General features: G+C 32.2%; 2 protein-coding genes across 2 annotated transcripts; one reads left to right on the top strand and one right to left on the bottom strand.

Moving 5' to 3' along the window:
* Window positions 1-11,136: 11,136 nt before the first annotated feature.
* Window positions 11,137-12,987, top strand: LOC145641523 (uncharacterized). The gene is made up of 4 exons (XM_081692386.1): window positions 11,137-11,531; window positions 11,883-11,988; window positions 12,201-12,278; window positions 12,677-12,987. The coding sequence occupies exons 1-4, from the start codon at window positions 11,454-11,456 to the stop codon at window positions 12,727-12,729; spliced, it is 315 nt and encodes a 104-aa protein (XP_081548512.1). The 5' UTR covers window positions 11,137-11,453; the 3' UTR covers window positions 12,730-12,987.
* A 3,651-nt stretch (window positions 12,988-16,638) lies between these two features.
* LOC145641406 (axial regulator YABBY 4-like) lies at window positions 16,639-18,462 on the bottom strand. Its single transcript, XM_081692276.1, has 6 exons — window positions 18,382-18,462; window positions 18,024-18,158; window positions 17,441-17,606; window positions 17,277-17,325; window positions 17,057-17,132; window positions 16,639-16,931 (listed from the first exon to the last, which is right to left on the bottom strand). Exons 1-6 carry the CDS (start codon window positions 18,460-18,462, stop codon window positions 16,830-16,832), a joined length of 609 nt encoding a protein of 202 aa, XP_081548402.1. The 3' UTR covers window positions 16,639-16,829.
* Window positions 18,463-22,796: the final 4,334 nt, after the last annotated feature.

Below are 22,796 nucleotides of genomic sequence, written 5' to 3'. Positions count from 1 at the left end.
TATTTTATTATTATTTTTTTTAAGAGAGAGGAATAGGATAGCGGATCGACTTGCTAATATGAGAATCATCCAAGAAGAAAGGGTTATTCATTTTGATGCACTTCCGTCTGAAATAAATAATCTTTTAAGGGGATGTTATTGGGGTGGCTTGGCCACGGCTTGTAGCTCGATTGTTTTGCTTTTATTTGAATAATAATAAATGGGCTCAAAAAAAAAAAACATACGAAGTATATAATTGGAAAGAGTGTATTGTAAGTGCTTCCGATCACATCCCAAAATTAGGCAATCCAACGAAAGTGGTTTAATCACATTCCATGACTATTATGCTTATTAACCACTTAAGGTAGGCATGTAGAGAAACGTAAATAATCAAAAAGCAAGTTGTTGGTTCCACAATATTGCATTGATTCCTTAATTTAATAAAAGTTTAATTTTTGGTGGAATGATGATTTGTGCTAACAAATAATAATCCAGTAGGTATATATATTAAACAGGTAGATAAGCTTCAATTAGGCTGGAACAGCTACCCAATTATGTACCGTGCTTTCAATTAAACCAATTCCATCTTACATAATTATTTTATTAATTTAGTATTTATGCACCCAATAACAAGACAACAACTTGTTAACATTTTTCTCACTTTTTTTGTTTGACGTGCATTCTTTTGCCTTTATAAATTAAGATTAAGGTGGACAATTTTTCAACAAGATATGCGCATTTTCATTTCATTATTTATATAATAAGATCATAAGATGCTTCATGTTGTGCATATCTTTATTTTCAACACGGTAAAGTTTATTAGGGGCCTTGCATGGGAAGTCCAATTACTTGTACTTTCTTTGCTATTGAGAAGCTCATCACAATTGAATTGATGACTTGTCGTTTGAAAACATAAAGTCTAATTACTTACACGGTTTGTTATCGTAAAATCAGTTCATCGATAAAGATTTATATGAGATCATAAAATATACAAGTATCAATAATTAGAATACAATTAGATGAATAAAAATAAAAATAAATCATCCCGAGGCTATAAAAATGATTTTTCAAAAAGGCTACTTATATAGATAAATGATATGTGTGAGAAATACAACAATATCCCAATGACAAGAGATTCCTTGATTTGATTTAATGTATCACTCTCTTGGTTTCAAAGTAATTAGTATATATTTTCCGTTGAAAAAAAAAAGTAATTAGTATATAGACACAATTATCAATGCCGTAGTTTGACTGATAATTAGTGAGACAATTTCAAAAAGTATCCCAAATTCACACTAATTACAATGATCTACGCATGGTTTTGTCATGAATTCCTAATTTTATACAGTTTTCAAGAGTGTTTTTAATGCTTATATATAGTCCTAAGGGCTATGTATAACATTATCTTTAATTTTATATGAGGAAAAACATTAGTTAAAGTGTTTCATATAAATAGTAATAAAATAAATTGGGCCATTTACTTTAATTTAAAATAGAGAGAGTGTATATAATTCATCCTTTTTTTTTTTGAAACAAGATGCAAATTAATTTTGTACATATCATAAACTGGGGCATTTTCTTTTATTAAGAATGGAGAGAGTGTTTTCTCAAAAAAAATAAAATAAAATGGAGACAGTGATTTTCTCAAAAAAAAAAAAAAAAAAAAAAAAGGAGAGAGTGATGTTTTACTGATGATATGATTATACTCATAAAAATCTTTTGGTCGGGCCAGTTCGGAGCAATTTACTTGGGCCCGAATAAATTTCTTTCTTTTTGGGTAAAATGAGCCTTGTGTAATTAGCATCATATCATCACTGATGGGCTGAGCCCAAATTACTTGATAACTAAACAATAACTCACACGTTTGAAGTACAGTTTGTTTTTATTTTTTAATAAATATATATATATATATATATTTTTTTTTTTTTTTGTATTTATATGATTAATTGAGTTTTTGAGTTTTCTACCTTGTACCCTCCTAAATTCAAATCTTTACAAGGTGACCATGAGTTATTAGTTTATTTTACATTATACCCTTGAGTTTTTGGATTTTTCTATATGGTACCCTTGAGTAGTAAAATAAATGACTCTAAATTAATTTGACTCAAACCAACTCCAGGCCATCTAAATAGCTTATTTAGCACCCTCAAAGACACAACTAGATAGAATGTTTATAGCAAAAAAAAAAAAAGACTAACAACTTGAGTCCCCTCTAAAACAAGTTCTTTTAGTTAAAGTAGGAGCAAAAACAAGTTATTATCTTCCATCTCAAACAATCATACAAAAGTTCCACTAAATAGCGAATAATGAAGATTGGTGATTCCTCCATCTAATATAAATATAGAAGTGGTAAATAGATCATTAGATGGTGTCGGTTTGAGTCAAATTAAGTTAGAGTAATTTATTTTACAACTCAAGGCTACCATGTAGAAAAACACAAAAACTCAAGGGCACCTTGTAGAATTTTGGATTTAGAAGGATACAATGTAGAAAACCCAATAACTCAAGGGTACCATGTAGAAAAACCCAATTTTTTATATATCCCTACCTTATAAAAAGTGGGAAAATACTCTTATATGAACAGTGTTAGGACATATATACCCCTCAAAATATTTATTTACCCTTATACCCCTATTAATGTTTACTGCTTGTTTGTCATTAGGCGTTATTCTTGATCTGATTCAATGCTTTCCTTCTTTCTTTCTGCGCCCTTTTCTCTTCTTCCTCCTTTATTTCTCTCCTCTCCTCCACTATTGAAGGGAACTATTAGTTCTCCATTGAAGCGCCGACCGAGCCTTTTCTCCTCCATTGAAGCAGCTTCTGCGGTGAGGTAAATTTTTATTTTTTAAAAAAAAAAATTTCAAAATTTGGTTTATAAAAAAAGCAATTGTCACTTGTGAGTATAATCAATTTAGGATTGTTTTGCTTTTGCCTTTTCACCTTCCTGATGGTGCTTGCATCTAATCAGAATTCTTTTTCACCTTGACTAGAAGTTTTCTTCTCCCTAATTATAATAAAATTGGTTGAAATTTGTGTTAATTTTTAATCTACTTTGTTTTGTTTCGTGAATTTCTTTGTCATTAATCTCATACTTCTTTATTCGAATTTTTGATTTTCTTTTGTATCCTATATAATTTTCCCTGAATTGTCGTCTAAATTGAACTTTTAAATTGTAATTGATTTTCGTAAATTCAAGATTATGTTTCTAGATTTCTTTCAATCACACATATGTCTTTACTGTTTAGCACATCTTTCATGTCAATTGAGATTAAGTTGAGGTATTTTCTCTATATCATACATGTGTGCAGTATAGGATTAGAAAGATATGTAATTGTGAACTATGATGTCGGCTAGAGTTATGATGAAAACGAGCCAGGTCTCAATTGACATGAAACCTGGCTCATATATACTCTCCTGACCGAATCTAGGTTCATATATCCTCTCCTGATGGTCTCTATTAAAGAGGTATGGCTGCTAGATTCGGTATTGAAAGTTGATGATATGGAACACATGATGCTAATATATGTATCAATGTATGTATGTGTGTTTTTGTTCGCAAATGTATGCTATTGAGAGGCTTAACAATCTGAGAGGGAGATGCATGGCTTCAATGGATTCTTGATTGATCTTCTAAAAGGTAGTATTACATTATCACTTTTGTATATGTTGACTGTCTGGAAAGTGGAAACATTACATTCTTGATGTTGCTTGTAACTTTCTCTCTTGTATTCGCTCTTTCTTTTACAGATTTTGCCTTAGCTTTAAATTTGCAATGTTTTTCTCCTTTTTATAATATATGATGTCTTTTGGCTTCAAATGTGGACAGAAGTGATTTTATATTCTTGTGGAGGGTTGTTTACTTAGAAAATAAATGTTGGTCATATAGTTATGCCAGTAAATGGGAGAATTATGCTTATCAAGTTACCTATAAGGTAATTATTCTTACAAAATAAAAGGTAATTGTGTGTCCTCATAATTTGTTTAGTTATTTGGTCAATTTTGGGTGAGTTGCCCCTACACTGTTGTTTTACTTGATTTGTCATGAGCATTTCATTGCATTCATAGTGTATCATGTTATCTTGATGTGAGTTTCCGAGCAATAACGGTAAAGGTATTCTTATTGTAAGCTAAAAGGTAATTGCGCTTAAACGAAATGGGTAATTGTGTTTCTCAAGATTATCTTTGTTATTTGGTCGATTTAGGATAGTGGTATAGATGAATTGACCCTTGTTCTATAAAACCTTAGCTTGATGGGTAAAGGCAATTAGGCAAGTGTTTACTTGCTTGATTTGCAGTCTATATTGTACAGTGATTACATCACCTTTATTTAAGTTTTGAGCAGCATCTATTTAGAAAATTGTTCTGTTCCTTTATTATGTGACATATGATATTTTCCAAATTTATCAATCTGCCTCTATATGTTTTTGTATGCTGATTTTAGGGGTCGCCATGCATCAAAGGTTACTGAAGAAGAGGAAGATGAGGAGTGTTTAAAGGAGGAAGAAACTGGGCCTTCCAATACAAGGCTGGTCACTCAACCTTCTTATGTGTTCTGCTATGCATTTTAAGTGTTTTGTGACAACTGACAAGCTAGGTTCATGTAATAAACCTATAGAGTTGGTTTTATATAGTGAATGCCCATTCAAAAATTTCTCTTGGAGCATCTGATGATTTATTTTTTTTCCATTAGAGCATGTTTTGGTTAAGGAAACTATTGAGTATGTCTACCCTATACTTGTCCTTTGCATTTCTCAAGATTGAATTTTCTACATGAAATACTTTGAAACATATGAATTATCATATCATTGAACTTTGGAGCAGCATCTTATAGTAGAGATGCTTGAATTCGCAATGGATATCTCCAATTCCATCTTATTTAGCTCTTTCTTGTAGTGCTTTATTGTCATTGTATATTAAATATGAAGTTGGAAAAAATTTCTGATAGCACACATTACCTAAGCTGGAATTTGAATGAATTTTAGTACATGAGGTTTAGGTTGGTCTTTTGATGGCCAATATAGTGTATTTGGACAAATGGACAAAGTTATACATATATATGGGGGAGAGGGAGGGAAAGAGGAAGAGATATCATGATATCCCCTTAAAGAGTAGCATTTTTTTTTTACAAAAATAAAATACTACCTCCAGTTCATTTTAGTCGCAACAAAGGACATGTTTGCGGAAACCAAGACAAAAGATTGAAAACTTGATTATGGGCAAATTAGGATATATGCTTAACTATTAATTCAACCAAAAAAAAATAAAAAAAATTAACCTTAATTAAATTAAGAAACCCACCACCACCAACACCACCAATCATCACCCAAACCACCCACCACCACCCAGTACCAAACCTAGCACCGTCGACGCACCACCACCACCCCACGCACCCAGCAACCCGCCAGCCCACCACCACCTCACGTATTCAGCAACCCAGCAACCCCCGAACCCAGCCACCACACGAACCCAGGAACCCGCCAGCCAACCACCACCTCACGCACTCAGCAACCCAGCAACCCACGAATCCAGCACCCACGAACCCACACGTCGCCGATCTTCAACCACGAAACCCACACGTCGCCGATCTTCAACCACGAAACCCAGCACCACCAACCCACCAAACCAACGACACATACTCACGAAACCAGCCCACGAAACCCGACGATCAGAAACCACGCAACCCACCCACAAAACCAAACCCACGCCGCCGATCTACAACCCCCACCGCTCTTAACACCACGAAGCCACCATGAAAAGGGGGTTGGAGGAGGAGAGAGAAAATTAAAGGGGTGAGAGTTTAATTAATTAAGCTTGGGGTTTAATTTAATGAAATCAGATTTGTAATTTAATAAGAGTGCTTAAGAGAAAAAGTAAGGGCATATATGTCATTTTACAGGCCAAAAGTTTCCAAATAAGGAAAAAAAAATTTGTTGCAAGTAATTTGAACCACCCCAAAATGGAAATTGTTGCAACTAAATTGAACCAGAGGTAGTATGTCTTATTGTGAAGAGTTTAAAAATAAGGTAATATAACTTTCCTCTAAGGGCTAACCATTCTGCGCGCATCGCGCGCGTTGGCTCCCCTAGTTTAGATAAAATTTATAATCTCAAAATATAATAATTTATTATATACGTATGTCAAAAGTTTGTTTGTTCAATATCCTCTTATGCATTCTCCAAGTTCTTCAATGGAAAGTGGGACAATAGGATGTTGTATTCTACTAAGGCAAATGGTAGATTTCTCACCCGACAAGATCAAGCACAGAAGACGTCCTTTAATTTAATATATTCTCGTTGTAACGAATGAGCTAGTAAGGCTCGTAGTTTGTAATACTGTTATATTTATTTAAACCGTTGTCAAAAATATATATATATATATAATAATTTAAACTTAAAATTCCCTTCACTAATTTTGTTTTTGTGGCATTTGAATTATTTAATTCTAAAAGAAAATACAAATTTCTGATTTAATTGGATACAACTAAAATTTATAATCTTACATGACGCGTTAAGAAATTTTAATTCTTTATAAAAACACAGGAAAACTCCCTTTATATATGTACTAGGTGATCAATCCCGAACTCCTAGTGCACGATGCAACATATAGACTCCACCTAAAATCACGACTGCTTACCAAAATTGGTAAACAAGTAAGGTGTAAAACATTTACTACCTTCATTACATATTATTTGCAACGATTAGACATTTTTCCTCTCTATTTTATGTCAAATCGTTGCAAGTAATATGAAACGAATATAGTAAAAAAAAAAAAATAGATGTACAATATTATCATTAGTCATTACATGCCTACTAGATAGCAAACCGTCACAACAGCACATCAATTCCTAGCTATTTTTTTTTATCAATGATATATTTTAAAATTTGACATATAGATTAAAAATTTATCTTCAAATTCAATGAACAACCCGGACATTAACGGGGCACAAAACTAGTGTTTGTGTGTGTGTGTATATATATATATATAGAGAGAGAGAGACAGAGAGAGAGAGAGAGAGAGAGAGAGAGAGAGAGAGAGAGAGAGACAGAGATATAGAGAGAGATCCAATGAGAAGTTTCTTAAAATGAGAAGAATGAAAAGGAAGAAATGTGCAAAAGTTTTTCACTAAATGTGCAAAATTGATTTCGAACTAATAAAAATTTTGAATTTTTTGGAAAACAGAAAATGTGCACATTATGTTCAAAAGTTATGCACCTTGAATTTCTGTCAATTTTTTTTTTTTTTTGCACATTTAGTTCGAAAAATATGCATATTCAGTAAAAAAAAATTATGCACATAAAATCCTTCTCATTTAAAGGATCTTCTTATTTGAATATATATATATATATATATATATATATATATATATATATATATATATATAGAGAGAGAGAGAGAGAGAGAGAGAGAGAGATCATGTGAGAATATGTCCATATGTGAGAATACATACTTACATAAGAACTATTTAAAATTTGGGAAATTCTCTTTGGTGAACTCCAACTTTTTAATTTCCTAAGTGGTAAACGTTTTTAAATTTATTATGTACTCGGTGATCAATCCCGGCAACCCCAACCACCGGCCCCTACCCGATTCCAGCCCCGACCACCAGCTCCCTTCCTCTTCCCAATTTTGGCCACCCTCTCCCTTCTCCTCCCCATTGCTGGCCACCCCTTCCCTTTACCTCCTCGATTTCAACAACCACCAACCCCAGCACCACCCGTAACACCATCGAAATAGCAACGACAAATCAACTTCAATTCTCTCTCCTTTACTTGCAAAATCATCAAATTTCATCAGATAACTCATACTTGATAAAAATCGATGCCGAAAATTCCTCATTCGTTCTATTGATCTTACCCATTAATCTCGCTGCAAATTTCTCCGTATCCACCTTAAGTCGCCGTTGATTAGATCCACCTTGCTGGTTTTAATAATGGGTTTTCGTGAGGGAGGGGGGAGGTTTCGAGGAAGAGGATTTGTGGTTCAAGGGGGACGAGACAGGGGGAGGGCCGAGGGGAGTAGTGAAGGAGTTATGTCTTCGTCATGTGCAATTACTAGATATATAAATGGATCAAATTATGGAGATAATTAAGTTCGTACATTTGGGTCGTCGTTTTGCCATAGCTAGAGGTACTAACGATCTTTGGACTAGTAAAATAGCCCAAAGCCCAATTGGACGGATCCTATAAGGTCACACAAAGGGGCTAGATCGAGCATTAGAGGACGAGGCCCATCACGGGCCTCATCACTCTAGGTGGCCGGCCATATGGAGTGGACAAGGAAGTTTTGGGCTTCGTGCCCTAGTCTAATTATAATGAGATTATAAATAGACTAGGTGCATAGGTTTGCAGCAAGAAAGCAATTTACTGATCAGTGTGATCAAACCCTAATTAGCAAACACGAAACCCAACCCTCTCAAAGTCCCCTCTCTCACACGGCTCTCTCCTCCTCCTAGGCGTCGGTGGTGTGTCGCGGTGGTGGTGGTTCGTGCGGTGGTCGGTTGTCCATAAAGGTGGTGATCGCGGTTTTCCTCAATTACTCGACCAATCTAGTATTGGTGGACGGCTCGTTCGAATCTCGTGGACTAAGTAGAGGAGCAACGCTTGGGGCTCTATTCTCTCCCTGATTTGCCTGTCGAATAGCTTCGTGGAATTCACGCGTCAAAGGTATGATTATGTGTCTTGTGTGTTATGCATGTGATTCTTGGGATTGGTACTTGATTGAATATGATTCATGTTTTCCGCTGCGTAGTACCTATAAACTCCTACATGTAGGAGAAACTTTTTTTATTCTATGAAGTCTATATAAATCTATCCAACGCGGGGCGACACTTGGTAAAAGTTGGAATGTCAATTGTCGTTGTCTCGTGTCCTGACTAAAAGTTTAGCTTACGATTAATTATATAATATGATATGATATTAGATTTTTTACGAATTTGACCAAGTGCAACTCACATACCTCATAGGCTTAGAGGATGGTGAATTTGACCCAGTGCAACTCACATACCTCAGATGATGGGCTGAGCCGAATTAGTTATTTGACCAATCATTAGAGATGGTATGTCCTGAACTCCAGCCCAAAGGATGAGAATTGCACCCAACAGCAATCCACTCACTTGCGGGACCAGCATAATGCTCTTTCATTCACTCAATTCTCACAATTTGATGATTTTTATTTGTGTAATAATGGAAAGTGTAATGCAATGTGTATACGCATGCATTTTGACTAATAAATCTTGGAGAATCACAAATTCACATGTAAAAGATTATCCTTCACTTTTAAGGTACGATTTGCATATTTTGTGGCTACCGTCTTCATATTTTGTTAGATCAAACTTTTTAAGGATCGTACAAGTGTATGTTAAAGATTAACAAATTATCGTGAGTCACAAAATTACATGATTTAAGTACATCAATAGTTAGGAAAGATGATAGTATTCTCAAGAATAAACTCTTAATCCAATGTTAATAATAAAAAATGAAGAGAATGAAAATTTAAGCGAATTAAATAAGTATTAGTATCTAAAAACCGATTTATATTAGGTATTGTATGCAATGACCCGATGATGAATAAAACAAGACAATCAAAACTCCATTAGACATGATCCTAGCTACTTCATTGAGATATATTTTTATTTGTTGGAGTTGAACATGAAAAATGTAATCCATTATGTTATAAGCTGAATCTTCTAATTTAAGGAAAACTTTCCTTGCAAAATACTACTGTATTAAGAGTAATTATTTCCACACAAGAAGTTAAATACTTAAATGTGTAGAAATGTCAAACTATTGACTAAGGAGGAGCCCATTATGAAGAGTTAAAACTTTCATGAAATGCATAAGTGCATAACTACCACCATAACAATTTTCTTAGAAGTCTCTTAAAAGGTTTCATCAGCCTATTGGTTAACACAAAATTTAAAAAAAAAAAAAAAAACCACTATATTATCATCAACATTCAATTTGGCCACATTTAAGTCAAATTACATGTAAAGAAAAGTCTATATTTTTTTTTATTAAATACGGGTATTTAAAAGCTTCCTATCTTAGAGATTAAAAGCCTTCCTATCATATCTCAGCAAAATAAAAACTAATCGATGATAAAGAAAAAATATACAAAATAAAAATAATAATATAAGAAACACGATCTAACATCTATATTATTATATTATTGATGTTAGATATATACATACAAAGTATAAAATATATATTATGAGACCTTAATATAATTCAAATCATCATAAGCTCTAACATATCTCATTATCAAACATAAAATATGACAATATGTAATAATCATATTATTTCTATCATTTGTCACACACACAATTTGAGGGCATATTCCTACATAATTTGAGATAAATTATAAATTATGGAGTACTATGATAATCTATCTAGGATGAGTCTCGAATTGAAGAAAACCAATACTTGTATAGTTGTATATACGTATTAATTACCTTACACTAAAAAATTAATGAATCCACCTGCTCTATATTACATCATAACCGTTGATCAATCAACCCTATACATAAAACATGATGAGTTTAGGGGACCATAAATTATATAGATTGCATGCATATAATACACTTAGAATTAAGGAGGTGGGACCCAATACCCCAAAAATGTTAAGCCAAAAAAGATCAAGGTGCACCGTATGATTGGTCCAGTGGTTAAATTGTAAGCCACGATGGACTAGTCTTTATCTCCCAATCATCTATGAAAATAAACACAATGTCTAAGGCCTAAGATAAAAGGACAACTATACCTTATCTGATCTTATTCTCGGCTTATCTAGAGTTAGGTGTATCTAAGGGTATTTTTTTATTTTTAATTTTGCTTATTTAATCAATTTTGCTCAAATTGATAAAATGAGCAGAAAAAGATCGATTTTAAAAACACATAAATATAGGTGTATTCGGAAACAACTAAGATATGGAGACATCTAGCTATCAACAATTCATGAGCAACATACAATCTCCTTTTTTCTTCAGTCCTACTTCACTTGTTAGCTTATCTTTAAAAAGATGAGGTGAATCTCGTAGTTTGGATTTCAAGTGCTTTTTTGGCCCTTCACTTAGATATCTGTGGATAAAACAACACTCACTCACCCCCAATTTTTTGGGGCTTTAAGACTTACTATTAGTCTATTATACACCTAACCAGCCAACCTAACCATATATTATATATTCTCATATCATATAAATCATGCACTAGTATAGTATACTACAAATTAAGGAAATATCTTAGACTAGCTTCTTTGATCTACTTATATATACACCTCATATTTTCTATCTCCATATTTATATTGTAGAAAAAACTTGCACTTTTTAAAGAATTTTTCCTTCTCTTTTGTTTCCATTTGAATAAAAAATTTCATTGATTATATATATTCCTCTTCTATTCTTAGGAATTATTTGATTTAATTCTTCTTTGAAGATATTGTGTGTCTTGTCCATTTCTGAAGGTTGGAGTTATAGAAATATGTATGATAACTACCATCGTCATCACTATCACTCCCAACCTTGTTTGCATTGCCACCCTCAAAGCTACATTAGGATGGTAAGCCGCCTCACTCGACTTAATTCCTTTTTAATTTGATCTTACCTTTGGTGAAATAAATCAGAACAGTTTTGTTGATTAAGAGTAAGGTTGGTTGAGGTTGATATTGTAGGTAAAAACCAAGAGAATATAGGAAAAAACGCGCCTTGCCCATCATAGATTAACCTGGCCCGGACAAGGCTATAATCAGTAATAAGGGAAATTCACAATGATAACCTAAATTAATTGTTCGTTTATCTTGATGAAATTATTATGTTAGAACTAATTAACCTTATTAACATTATATGAAGTATATATTAATACTATTATAATTAATGGTTATTATACAATTCTATTGATGTATATATACAGGTTCAACACCTTATAGAAAGGTGCTTGCTTCTTCAAATGGACCGCGACCAATGTATTAAGGCTTTGGCAGAACATGCAAAAATCAAGCCTCTAATTACACTTACAGGTTAGTTCTTCTTTATTAATCACTATATATATACATTAATTATTAGTGTTATTCTTTCATTTTGATATTATTAATAACTTTGCTTAATGAAACAGTATATTAATTTTTTTATATAAAAAATTAATACTCATTTCTCTGGTTTATTGTATGCATGGCATGCACGTAGAGCCATATAAATAATTCTCGTATTGTTGTTGGCTCCAATTTTGTAGTTTGGAGGGAGCTTTTGAAAGAAAACAGGAATTTTTTTCAAGCATATTTTCATGGTGTTTCTCCTACTCCGCTCATAAGTAAGCACTTCACATTTTCGTAGTTATTAATTTAATACTCGATCTGTTCCAAAATAATACTTGTAAATTATATATTATCTATTCGATCAAATAACTACATATTGCCCTTAACAATACATACTCGTATTACAGAATTTATTTATTTCAAACAAAGTCACTCTAAATTATTACAAGTATATGAGTGGAAAAAATAGGATATTTGTGAAATTTTGAATCAATTTTTAAATAGACGTACAAACAACCTCGCCCAATAGTCCAATCATTTTTGTTATATGATGTGGTCTATATTAATTATGAAGGAAGTAGTATGTTTGAGGAGTATATATATGTTTGAGGAGTATATCAATCATCTATTAATAATGGTATTCCTTTCTTTTATTTTTTAATTTTTATTTCAGATAGACATGTTCAACAATCACCAAGATTCACAAGAAGGCGATATTGGAGGTGATCACAAATATTACATAATATAGTTTAGTAGCTAGCTAGCTAGATATATAGTTTGATATAGTTGGATCGATCAACATTGATAAAGCTCTACGATCTTAGCTTGTTGATGAATTCATTGTACCTATAAAAGATCAATGATATGATGCTATATATACCAGAAATATGTATAACAAAATTCGATTGCCTTAGCTTACGTCTTAGCCATATATGGATTGGAAATAATTCACATAAATATAGGAATTGAGAGATGCATGATATATCTCTCAATCTTTTACATATGTACTAGAAATTTCATTTAACAAGGTTGATTCGTGTTTATACATTATTACATTACAAATTAAACTCTTCATATATATGTCTTTTTTATTCATTTATCTTAATTCTAATAAGACTAATTAAGACGAGGGAGCCAAAAGAAAGATAGAAAACTGATTTAAAAGTAACTCAATAGTAGAACTATTATTTTAATACTGTAATAGATAAAAATCGATAGCGTTAGGAATGTCTTAATTAATTAGTTTGCTAAATGTTAAAATATGACTATCATCAAGGCATAAATGAAGTCAATAAGGAAACTACCTGAAATCCAAGCCTAATTTTGTCCTTTTATCTAATATAATGATCTATATATGTTGGGACCCTTTGATATCTAATCAAATTAAAGATTAGTATGTACCTTAACCTAAATTGAAGATGCAAATGTTGAGTTTATCGTCTTATTGTGAAAAGAAAACAAAGAAAAGGAACCTTCCTTTGAAATTTAATTGGTCAATTATATTACATTTTGATAAAGATAAAATAAACGTGGTTCAAATACTTCAAAATAATAGATAAAGGGCAGAATTAATTTTGTCCTTATATTTTATATATTTTGCCTAATTATAAAAATAGACCAATAATAAGGTTATTTGTGAAGATGGAAAAGGGAAAGCTTACTTTTGGTAGATTTGACAACTGAATATGTTCTTTGGTGTAATGAGGTGTGGTGGGAATATGATGTAAGAGGTGGAGCCATATATTGTGATATTATAATTTAAGTATATGCACTAGGTTTACTTCATTCCACTTGGCCAACCCTAAATCTTATGATTTTATGTGGATGAAGGTTTTAAAATTATTAAATGGGAAAATTATGAAGCACATATCGAGTGGATTGGATTATAAGATGATAAGAAATGAAATATCTTACATGGTAGTAGTTATTCATCATTGCTCACTTACAAATCCTTGAAAAAAAGCTAGAAATCAAAGAAAAATTAACCTGCTTTCGATATCATTATTTTTTCAGTTTTAATTTTGATTTGAGGCTAGAGTTAGCCGGCTAGATAGGGCTAAGGAAGAAGATGTGTGAGTGACGGCTGTGATTTGGGAAAAGAACGTAAAAAAAAAATTAAAAATAAAAAAATAAAAAAATAAAAAAAAATTGTGGAAGCTAGGATCGTAACCTTGGCTTTGATACCATGTCAGACTTTGTGAAAACTCCTCAGATTGGAGTGAATTCCATTGATTTCAATATATAGGGTTACAAGTATGAGTCCTAATCTTGTTGAGAAACCTCAAAAGGTAGATAATTACAAAATATATACAAAATATATCCAACAATAACATAATATCTAGAATATTAATCCTATATTCTATCAAAGACGTTCTATTAGATCAAACTACATGTAATGAGACCTTTAATCAATCACAATGAAACACTCCATAATTCTTTTATTTCATACATAGTATAAGTTTAGGATATAATGACATATATCTATTTCTTTATCTTATATGTTAATGTGAGATTATTGTTGAATCCACTTAACAAAATTGTCCGACCTACCACCATCTATTGATCATGGTGAACTCTATAATTATAATCGAATTATCGAATATCAGTCATCTTTATGTTTCTAATTCTTCAATTCATTGATTGATCATCATGTCCTTTTCAATCACCCCAATTTGAATGTATCTTTCTTAGGTCTGATCTCTAGTACAATAGATACAATAGCTTGAAGACAGGTCACTTGTCTTTCGATCACCATGTTAATTAAATTAGAGTCTTGGCTAAAGTAGTTCAAGTCTTGATCATGCATGCATGTATATCATGTACTGTAGAAGTTCTAGCGTAACAGAAAATTAACATACCACTTTTGTTACATATTATTTATAAATTCAAAAGTTGCAAATAATATGTAACAGAGATGGTATGATTAGGGGCGGAGGGAGGGGGGAGCCTGGTGGAGGCCCGGCCTCCCCGGCCCAGATTTGCAGTCATGTTTTCAATGCTATGCCCCCTTAAAATTATTACATTTACTATTAAAGAGACATAAATTTTAGTAAACAAGGCTTGTTATGTTGGTTAAGGAGTGATATTTTTTCAATTATCTATTAACAGTCCGGCTCCCAGGACTTGAAAATCCTGGCTTCGCCCCTGGGTAAGATATTTGTAGATCGATTATATTTTTGTATATTATTGCTAAAACAAGAACTAGCCATTTCCAAGAGCATGCATTTAACTAGAAAGGTCAAATTGATTGTGACTCTATATTCCTAAAACTTCGATTCAACATTTCCACCTTTTTTTTTGTTTATTTTTACAATAATAATCTTAGCTAGCTAGTTCATTATTAATTGAAGTTATAAGGTGGAGATGTCTCGATCAATTTTGAGGTTGTCTCTGCATAAGATCATTGAATGCAACTAGCTTAGCTTAGCTTTGAGGGCTTTCTTTCACTGAATCTTTTGCCTTCTAAATGGACCTGAAAACCTTTACCAACAGAAATGCCATTTTCATGTGTCAGTTTTCTCATTTTTTACCTTAAAAATTGTACGTACAACTTGATCAAGCTAAGTTTTTCACTTTATTTTAAGAAATACTCTCATCATATATAGTAAGTGCCATAAATAATGAAATGTGATGTTTACAAAACTTTGATTATGACTTGATAGGAATCCAAGAAGGACGTCAATATACATGTAATTCTAAATAAAATAACCCTTAAGACAGGTCACAGAGTACTACAGAGTCCAATAAGAGTATACACCTGTATGATTTGTGAGGCTGTTTGCCTAACTCGGCTAATTGTTAGTCACCTAACAAGCTAAGGGTACTTGTATAATGTAGAGAAATAAACCTAATTTGACATTTTGGCCTGAATTGAAAACCAACCAATGATTTCTTAGTTCTTTTCATCCCACACCAACAAAATGACTAAAATTCTTATTAAAAAAAGTTGGTTTCATTTTATTGATGAGTTAAAAATCTAGGAATTCAATTGCTTAAGGAATTTATATATATTGTTATAACTTATAAATTCATACGTCCATAATATAACTTTGACATAAAACCAATGATGATGCCATAACCTAGTGGTTATGAATCAGGGTTGTGTACGATAGGTTACATGTTCAAATTCTCCTACTACAGATATATTATTAGTAATCTAAATTGTTCTTGTGATCCATTCGCACAACAAAATAAATATTTTGACTTACACAGTAATATACACATATGGGTGTGAGGATCTATGATCCAAATTGCCGATATTGGGGTATGGTAGTTATTAATCAGAATTTATTGTCCATAACATTAGACGACTCATCCAAGTGTTCAATTAATTTATTGAAGAATTTATAATAGAGACATTCTCATAGTTGAAGAATGTATGAAATTGTATCTTATAGTCCCATAAATTATTTAACATGAAAATTAGCTTACGTACACTTATAGAAATGCATGCTAATAATGCTACAATTCAATCAATAAAGAGCTACAATGTCCGACATGCATATGCCAGAATATTTTCAACGTGAGATTATTCAGAGAAGGAAATTCTAAGTTTATTAGATCATAAATTAATTAATTTTAATGAATTTATCATAAAACAGTACAATAATAGTACTACTATTTTATTAATGCATTAATAGTTCGTTCATCAAACACAATAGCACTTAAATAGAACTTGTACATACACACACGGGGCTAAAATACTACCATAAGCATAAAACCTCTAGATCGATCAAACTGAGACGCTCCCATTTTCAGTCTTAAATTAGTTGCTAAGAACTTAACCCTAGAGAAGATCGGTTAATACGAAAAAAGAACAAACTCGATCAATTTGCTTCATCTTCGTCGTCTAAGTTTTGTGTCATGCTGTTCTCATAGCTACCATTATCTTCATCAACTTCATGTTGGACCGACGGGAAATGAGCCCACTGCAAAATTATTAACAAAGAAAAAAAAAATCAAATTAAAGTACTATAGACATTTAAAATTTTAATTTGTACATTTTATCATAAAATTATAAATCAAATAAAAAAGGTGACAAATTTAAGCTTACATTTTTAGCAGCAGTGCTAAAGGCTTCCTTATGAGTCATGTTAGGATTCCTAGCCTTCAACCTCCTGATTTCTTCTCTATAATACAAAATACACATGTAAATTAGTAAGGTTTTGTTATATATTTATTTATTTATTTTTCTATACATTGTATATTATTAATTACTAGATGCTTGAATGAAAAATTATGGATAAATAATAATGTCAAATTTACGTACGTACTTGATGAATTTGTTATAAGCTGATGGTGCCCTTCTTTTCTTCTCTGGAGCTGCCATTTAATTAAAACAACAACATTTTTTGTATATTGTGAACACGTTAGGTCATGATACTAAAGTGAAAAAATTCAAAAACATATAATTGAACATCAAATTTGAAGTGTATACGTTTATTAACAATTTGTTCAATCGCAATGTTATCTTCATCCTCTTCTTCATCCTCCTCCTCATCGTCATTATCTTCTTCTGAAGAGGGTAACATGGACAAAGTAGTACTATGCCTGTCCATATGCGCCTTTGATGTATCCACTTCCTCTTGATGCTTAAAATTCACCTATGTAAAATTAAATCATGATACGTATAAACTTTTTCTTTATATAAATAAAACAAGCATTTCTAAATTAATAGTTAAGTTCAATAAGCTAGGTTAAAGTGTTCAAAATAAACTTTAGATTACAATTATTCATAATTTTGTTGTGTACAAATATTGAGGTCTCTTAATAACAAATATCCAAGATATCAGGTTAATTCAGTAGTATTGTATAATATATATTACTAATAATTAAATAATGTACATTTTATGATTTCTTTTAGCAAGGACAAATTTCCATTGTTATTTATGACAAAAGGAAATAAAAGCGGATTAAATTATATAAGAATGGTAAATAAAAGGTAAAAACATTTTTAAAAAATGTGGTTATTAAGATAACTATATAGGAAGAATTAATCATGTAAACTTAATTAGTATTACCTGATCCTGGTTAAGGGCAGAAAAAAGATGGAGAGGAACAAAGGAGGCTTTCAACATGTTGACTGAGAGAAGACCAGTGCAATGACCACACCTCACTGTCACCACCATTGTCATACTACTATATGGCACACTCACCTTCACAAAACGATAAAAAAGAAAAAAATAATAATTAAAACACAGATATACAAACTAATCCGGACCTGATAATCAGGTTGAGTACATTGTTACATTGGTAGTTCAAATTATACTATCAACAGACGTCACAATATCTTTATTCAGGATAGATAGAGGGAGTAATTAATCACGCATGTATACAAAAAGATTGGTACGTAGTAACATTATTAAAACATAAGATTACCAGTAAGATGGTGGTACAAAAACTGCATTGGACGTAGCAAATTTGTTCTTGAGTATCAAATAAACGATTAAGGGTTGCCATTATTCTTGATGAAGGCCAAGAATTTAGAGAGAGAAAATGGGGTTGGATGTAATTGTGCAATTGTAGGTTTTTAGGGTTCTAAGAGTAGGAGCAAGTATATGCATAATATATATAGAAAAAACAACAGACTTCATTTAAGCGAGTCATGTGTTATAAGACTTATAACATAACAGTATCTATGTAGCTAATTAATAATGCATATTAATTTAATTTATTCCTAGGATATAAATGAGTCCTTCATAATATTTATTATATGACCAAAATTTGTGTTTTTAGAATTTAGCTAGGGAGGACAGTGAATTGTTAGTGATAATTCTTATATGTATATGGTAGCTTTTATCAAATTTTTGTTAGATTGTATCTATAGGCAATCTAACTTTCCTTTTGGTTAGTTGATGTAATTAATAAGAGGAGCGGATTATTAATTGATAAGGATCATCGAACTTTCATCCTTTCATCATTTGGACATGTACATACACATACACTTCTTTGAACCACAAAGAACCACAAAAATCTCAATCGATTATTTGAGAGGCCTTTTATACTCTAGCTAGTTTAATCACTAGCATCGCAAATTTAATTGGTACATATATTGATACATAAATGTGCCTTATTTAATATGATTGTATGTCCCTGATCTGAATGTCCAAAATAGACTCGCAATGATAGTGGTTGATCAATGTTCCACATTCAACAAGCAAAAACTTGTCCTATTAATGAAGAAATGACTCTAGTCGATTAGTCTTTGACATGTAAAATGCCAAGCTATACCAGCAAATTAGTTATTATATATGTCATTGAACATTTGAACATTAAAGCTAGGTACAAACCCTCTAAAAAGAGGGGATAACAGTATACTTGGATGACTTATGAAAAAGGAGGAGGGGAGGATCTATTTCAAGAAATCTAGATCCGTGCGTAAGATTATATTGTTACTCATCAAAATATATAATTTTTCTAGAATTATTATAAATAATCATCATAGGTAACATTAATGATCGGCCTTGCATTCCTAACCATTACACCAAATTATTGGAGAACTTCATTATATTCATAGATTTCTTACTCAACTAACACATAAATTTTTGGAAGTCTTGCTTAGATTGAAAAGCAAGTACACGTACTCTCGAAATGGGAATTTTGACCTCACTTAGAGTTCTGATAAATGCATTGAATTCAAGTCACACACTTACTTCCAAACATTGACACACACTTGGTAGGCATCACATAAAAAAGAGAGATTTCCAAAATGTTGTTGGTTTGATGGTAGGAAATTAAAGGGAAAATGGGACCAATGTCTTATTTTGTTAAGTGTTGTTTTCTGCCTCCTATATCTTTGTGTCATTATTTCTAAATTAGGGTTTAGTGAGATGATTTTTTACCTTTTTTAGTGGGGGATGAAGTTTCTAGAAATGTGTACAAAAATAGAAAGGAGGTATCTTAGGATTTGTCTTTACATGGAACAAAGAAATATTATACTTATACGGTTATGCCTGCATAATTGACCATAGTCTATGAATGAGTTGAAAACTTAAAACATGCTGATTTTTAACCTTCTATTTTTACCTTGTTTTATGTCTTGTTCTTTGTGTTTCTTTCTATTATCTATTTTTGAAATTTACCCCAAATTTAATTCCCAACCACCTTCTATTTTTGCTAGGAAAAAACAAGTCTATCATTGCACGTGCATCTCACGTGAGACAATTTTTTGGACTAGTATTTTGTGGACACATAATTTGTTCTTTTCTCATTATTTTGCCTTATGAGGTATTTGAAAAACTTAGAGATTTTTAAATCCACGTAAATAAGCCTTAAACCAGTTAGGCCATTTTGAGTATTGGTGAATGAACAAGCTCTGTAGTTGGTTGGAAACGCGGCAAAAGATCGACAACAAAAGGAAGAGAATTGGTCTAGTTGTGAATTTTAGATAGACCAACATTGGTTGGAAGTGCAACCGGGTGCAACAACCACGCATTATTGGAAATACATTTGGCCTACAGTTTCTCATCAAGAGATTTTCAGTTCGGAATCCTCAAGAGCAAGTGGCTAATGCAACGGCTATGACGAACAAAATACCTATTTTCCAACCATAAACAAGCTATACCAAATCATCCCCATATTCTTGAAAATCTGAGTCTCATTTAGGCCCCGTTTGGTTTAATGTAAAACATTTTCAATTGAAAATTGGTTTTCATGGAAAACATATTTTCAAGGAAAAACACAATTGCAAATTAGTTTTCCTTTGTTTGGTTGCATACAAGAAAAATAAAAAATAAGAGTGGAAATGTAACGATGAATGAGAGGGAAGTAAAAAAAGAGGTAAGGAGGAGAAAGGAAAATGTGGCTTCCCTTGTTTTGGGAAGGAAAATGTTTTCCATCATTAAGGATGGAATTTTCCACCCTTAGAAAAATTGTTTTCCACCCCTTAACAAACCAAACAAAGAAAAATGGGGAAAAATGGAAAATTCATTTTTCATGAAAACCTTTTACATCAAACCAAACAGGGCCTTCATGAGAGTACGGTTACCTTGACTAAGAGTAGGGTCTTTTTATCAATGAATAGGGTCTCATCTTCGGAGTGTAGGGTCTTTGGGTTAGGAGAACTACTAAGATCTTTTAGCATTTTTTATGGAGCATTGAAGCATATGCAATTGAACAATGATTATATAATGTCGATAACTTGTTTAGGTTGTTATTAACAAACAATACTTGCATATCATTTTGCCCTATGAGGTATTTGAAGAGCTTGGACCTTTTTAAATCCACGTAATTAAGCCCTAAATCAGTAAGGCCATCTTGAGTATTGGTGAATGAACAAATTCTGTAGTTGGCTGGAAATGTGGCGAAAGACAACGAAAAGAAGAGAATAATAATAAGGTTCGTATATTCAATTAGATGTTAGGTTGTCGTGGACTATTGTAGGTCGTCGTTCTCCATCTCTTTGCAAAAGGTGATTGTATATTTAGTATCCATTGCATGTTCTATTGATCCCTTTAACACCGATCAAGTAACCCTCATTACACTAGCAAAGTAACCTCTATAGTGGCTAGCCACACCGTGTGGCCAGCCACATATAAGATTTTGTGGTGCAAAATATGTGGTGGTGTCAAAGTGTTGATAATGTGATGACGACACGGATACAAACACTTTTGCTTTTGTTCTTAAATTTTTGGTTTAATTAATTAAATTTGGAGATAGTTTTGTAGGTTACCTCTTTTTTTTTTTTTTTTTTTTTTTTTTTTTTTTTTTTTATGAATGAAGAAATTGCAAGAAGTTTATCTATTACTGGTATTAGCCATTCGCCCAAGTTGTTTTTTTACCTTCTATTTTTACTCTTTTTCGTTCTGTTTCTTCCTATTATCTATTTTTGAAATTTACCCCAAATTTAATTTTCAACTACCTACAATTTTTGCTAGGCAAAACCAAGTCTATTGTTGCACGTGCATCTCGTGTGAGACAATTTTTTGGAAGTTTATGTATTTTCTGGTCACATCATTAAATCGTTTCTCATTATTTTGTCACCTTTTTGGTATATAAGATTAAAAAAAAAAAAAAAAAAAAAAAAAAAAAAAAAAAAAAGTTTTGCCGAGCCAGTTCTCCATCCCTCACTGGTCAACTCGGTCTAAGTTGGCGGACTAGACAATTTAAGAGAGTGAGGGAATGTAAGGGAACCTCCTTCCCTCAAATTGTCTCTAACTAGTGGGTTTAAAACCTCCAACCTCATGGTTCAAAGATGCTCTCCTTTTACTAGATCAAGTTTGGCCTTTTTTTTTACAAACAATTGCATCTACAGATCTACTAGCATTGTAGCTTTGTTAGTTTGCAATCAACTTTATCACTGACCACAAATGTATCTAACAAGAGAGATAATATATAAACAAACAAAGAAACACTATGCATGGTTTATAGTTATATGATAGGTTCAATGCACCACAAACCTCCTTAGCGAGTTAGCGAACACAAATTACTCAAATAATATACCCGAAAAAGTCACCAAGTATATTAAATAATCCCATACACATCATGTACCGAAAGGTATCATAACGCCCAATTACTAATACGGTAATACCTGTAGTAAAGATCATACTGTCTAACCTTTAGAATGCAAGTTCAATCCCAATTAGACCATTGAGGTTTGAAAATCCATATTATCCTCCCCCTACTTTCAATATCTCTAGTTTGCCAATGCGAGATTCCAAGATTATAGTAAGACAACAAAAGTAACAACTACAACAAACGGTTGGCTAACATAAATCGCCATAAGAAACCGTAAAACAATTCTAGAATCCCCCCAATTCAAAATAAAGGGGACAAAAAAACCCAAAAGTTTAGGA

The sequence above is a fragment of the Chenopodium album genome, chromosome 1 (genome assembly GCF_948465745.1).
Source record: "Chenopodium album chromosome 1, dcCheAlbu1.1, whole genome shotgun sequence".
NCBI lineage: Eukaryota > Viridiplantae > Streptophyta > Magnoliopsida > Caryophyllales > Amaranthaceae > Chenopodium > Chenopodium album.
The sequence above is the reverse complement of the archived record's forward strand: the minus strand, read 5'-3'. Positions and strand labels throughout refer to the sequence as shown.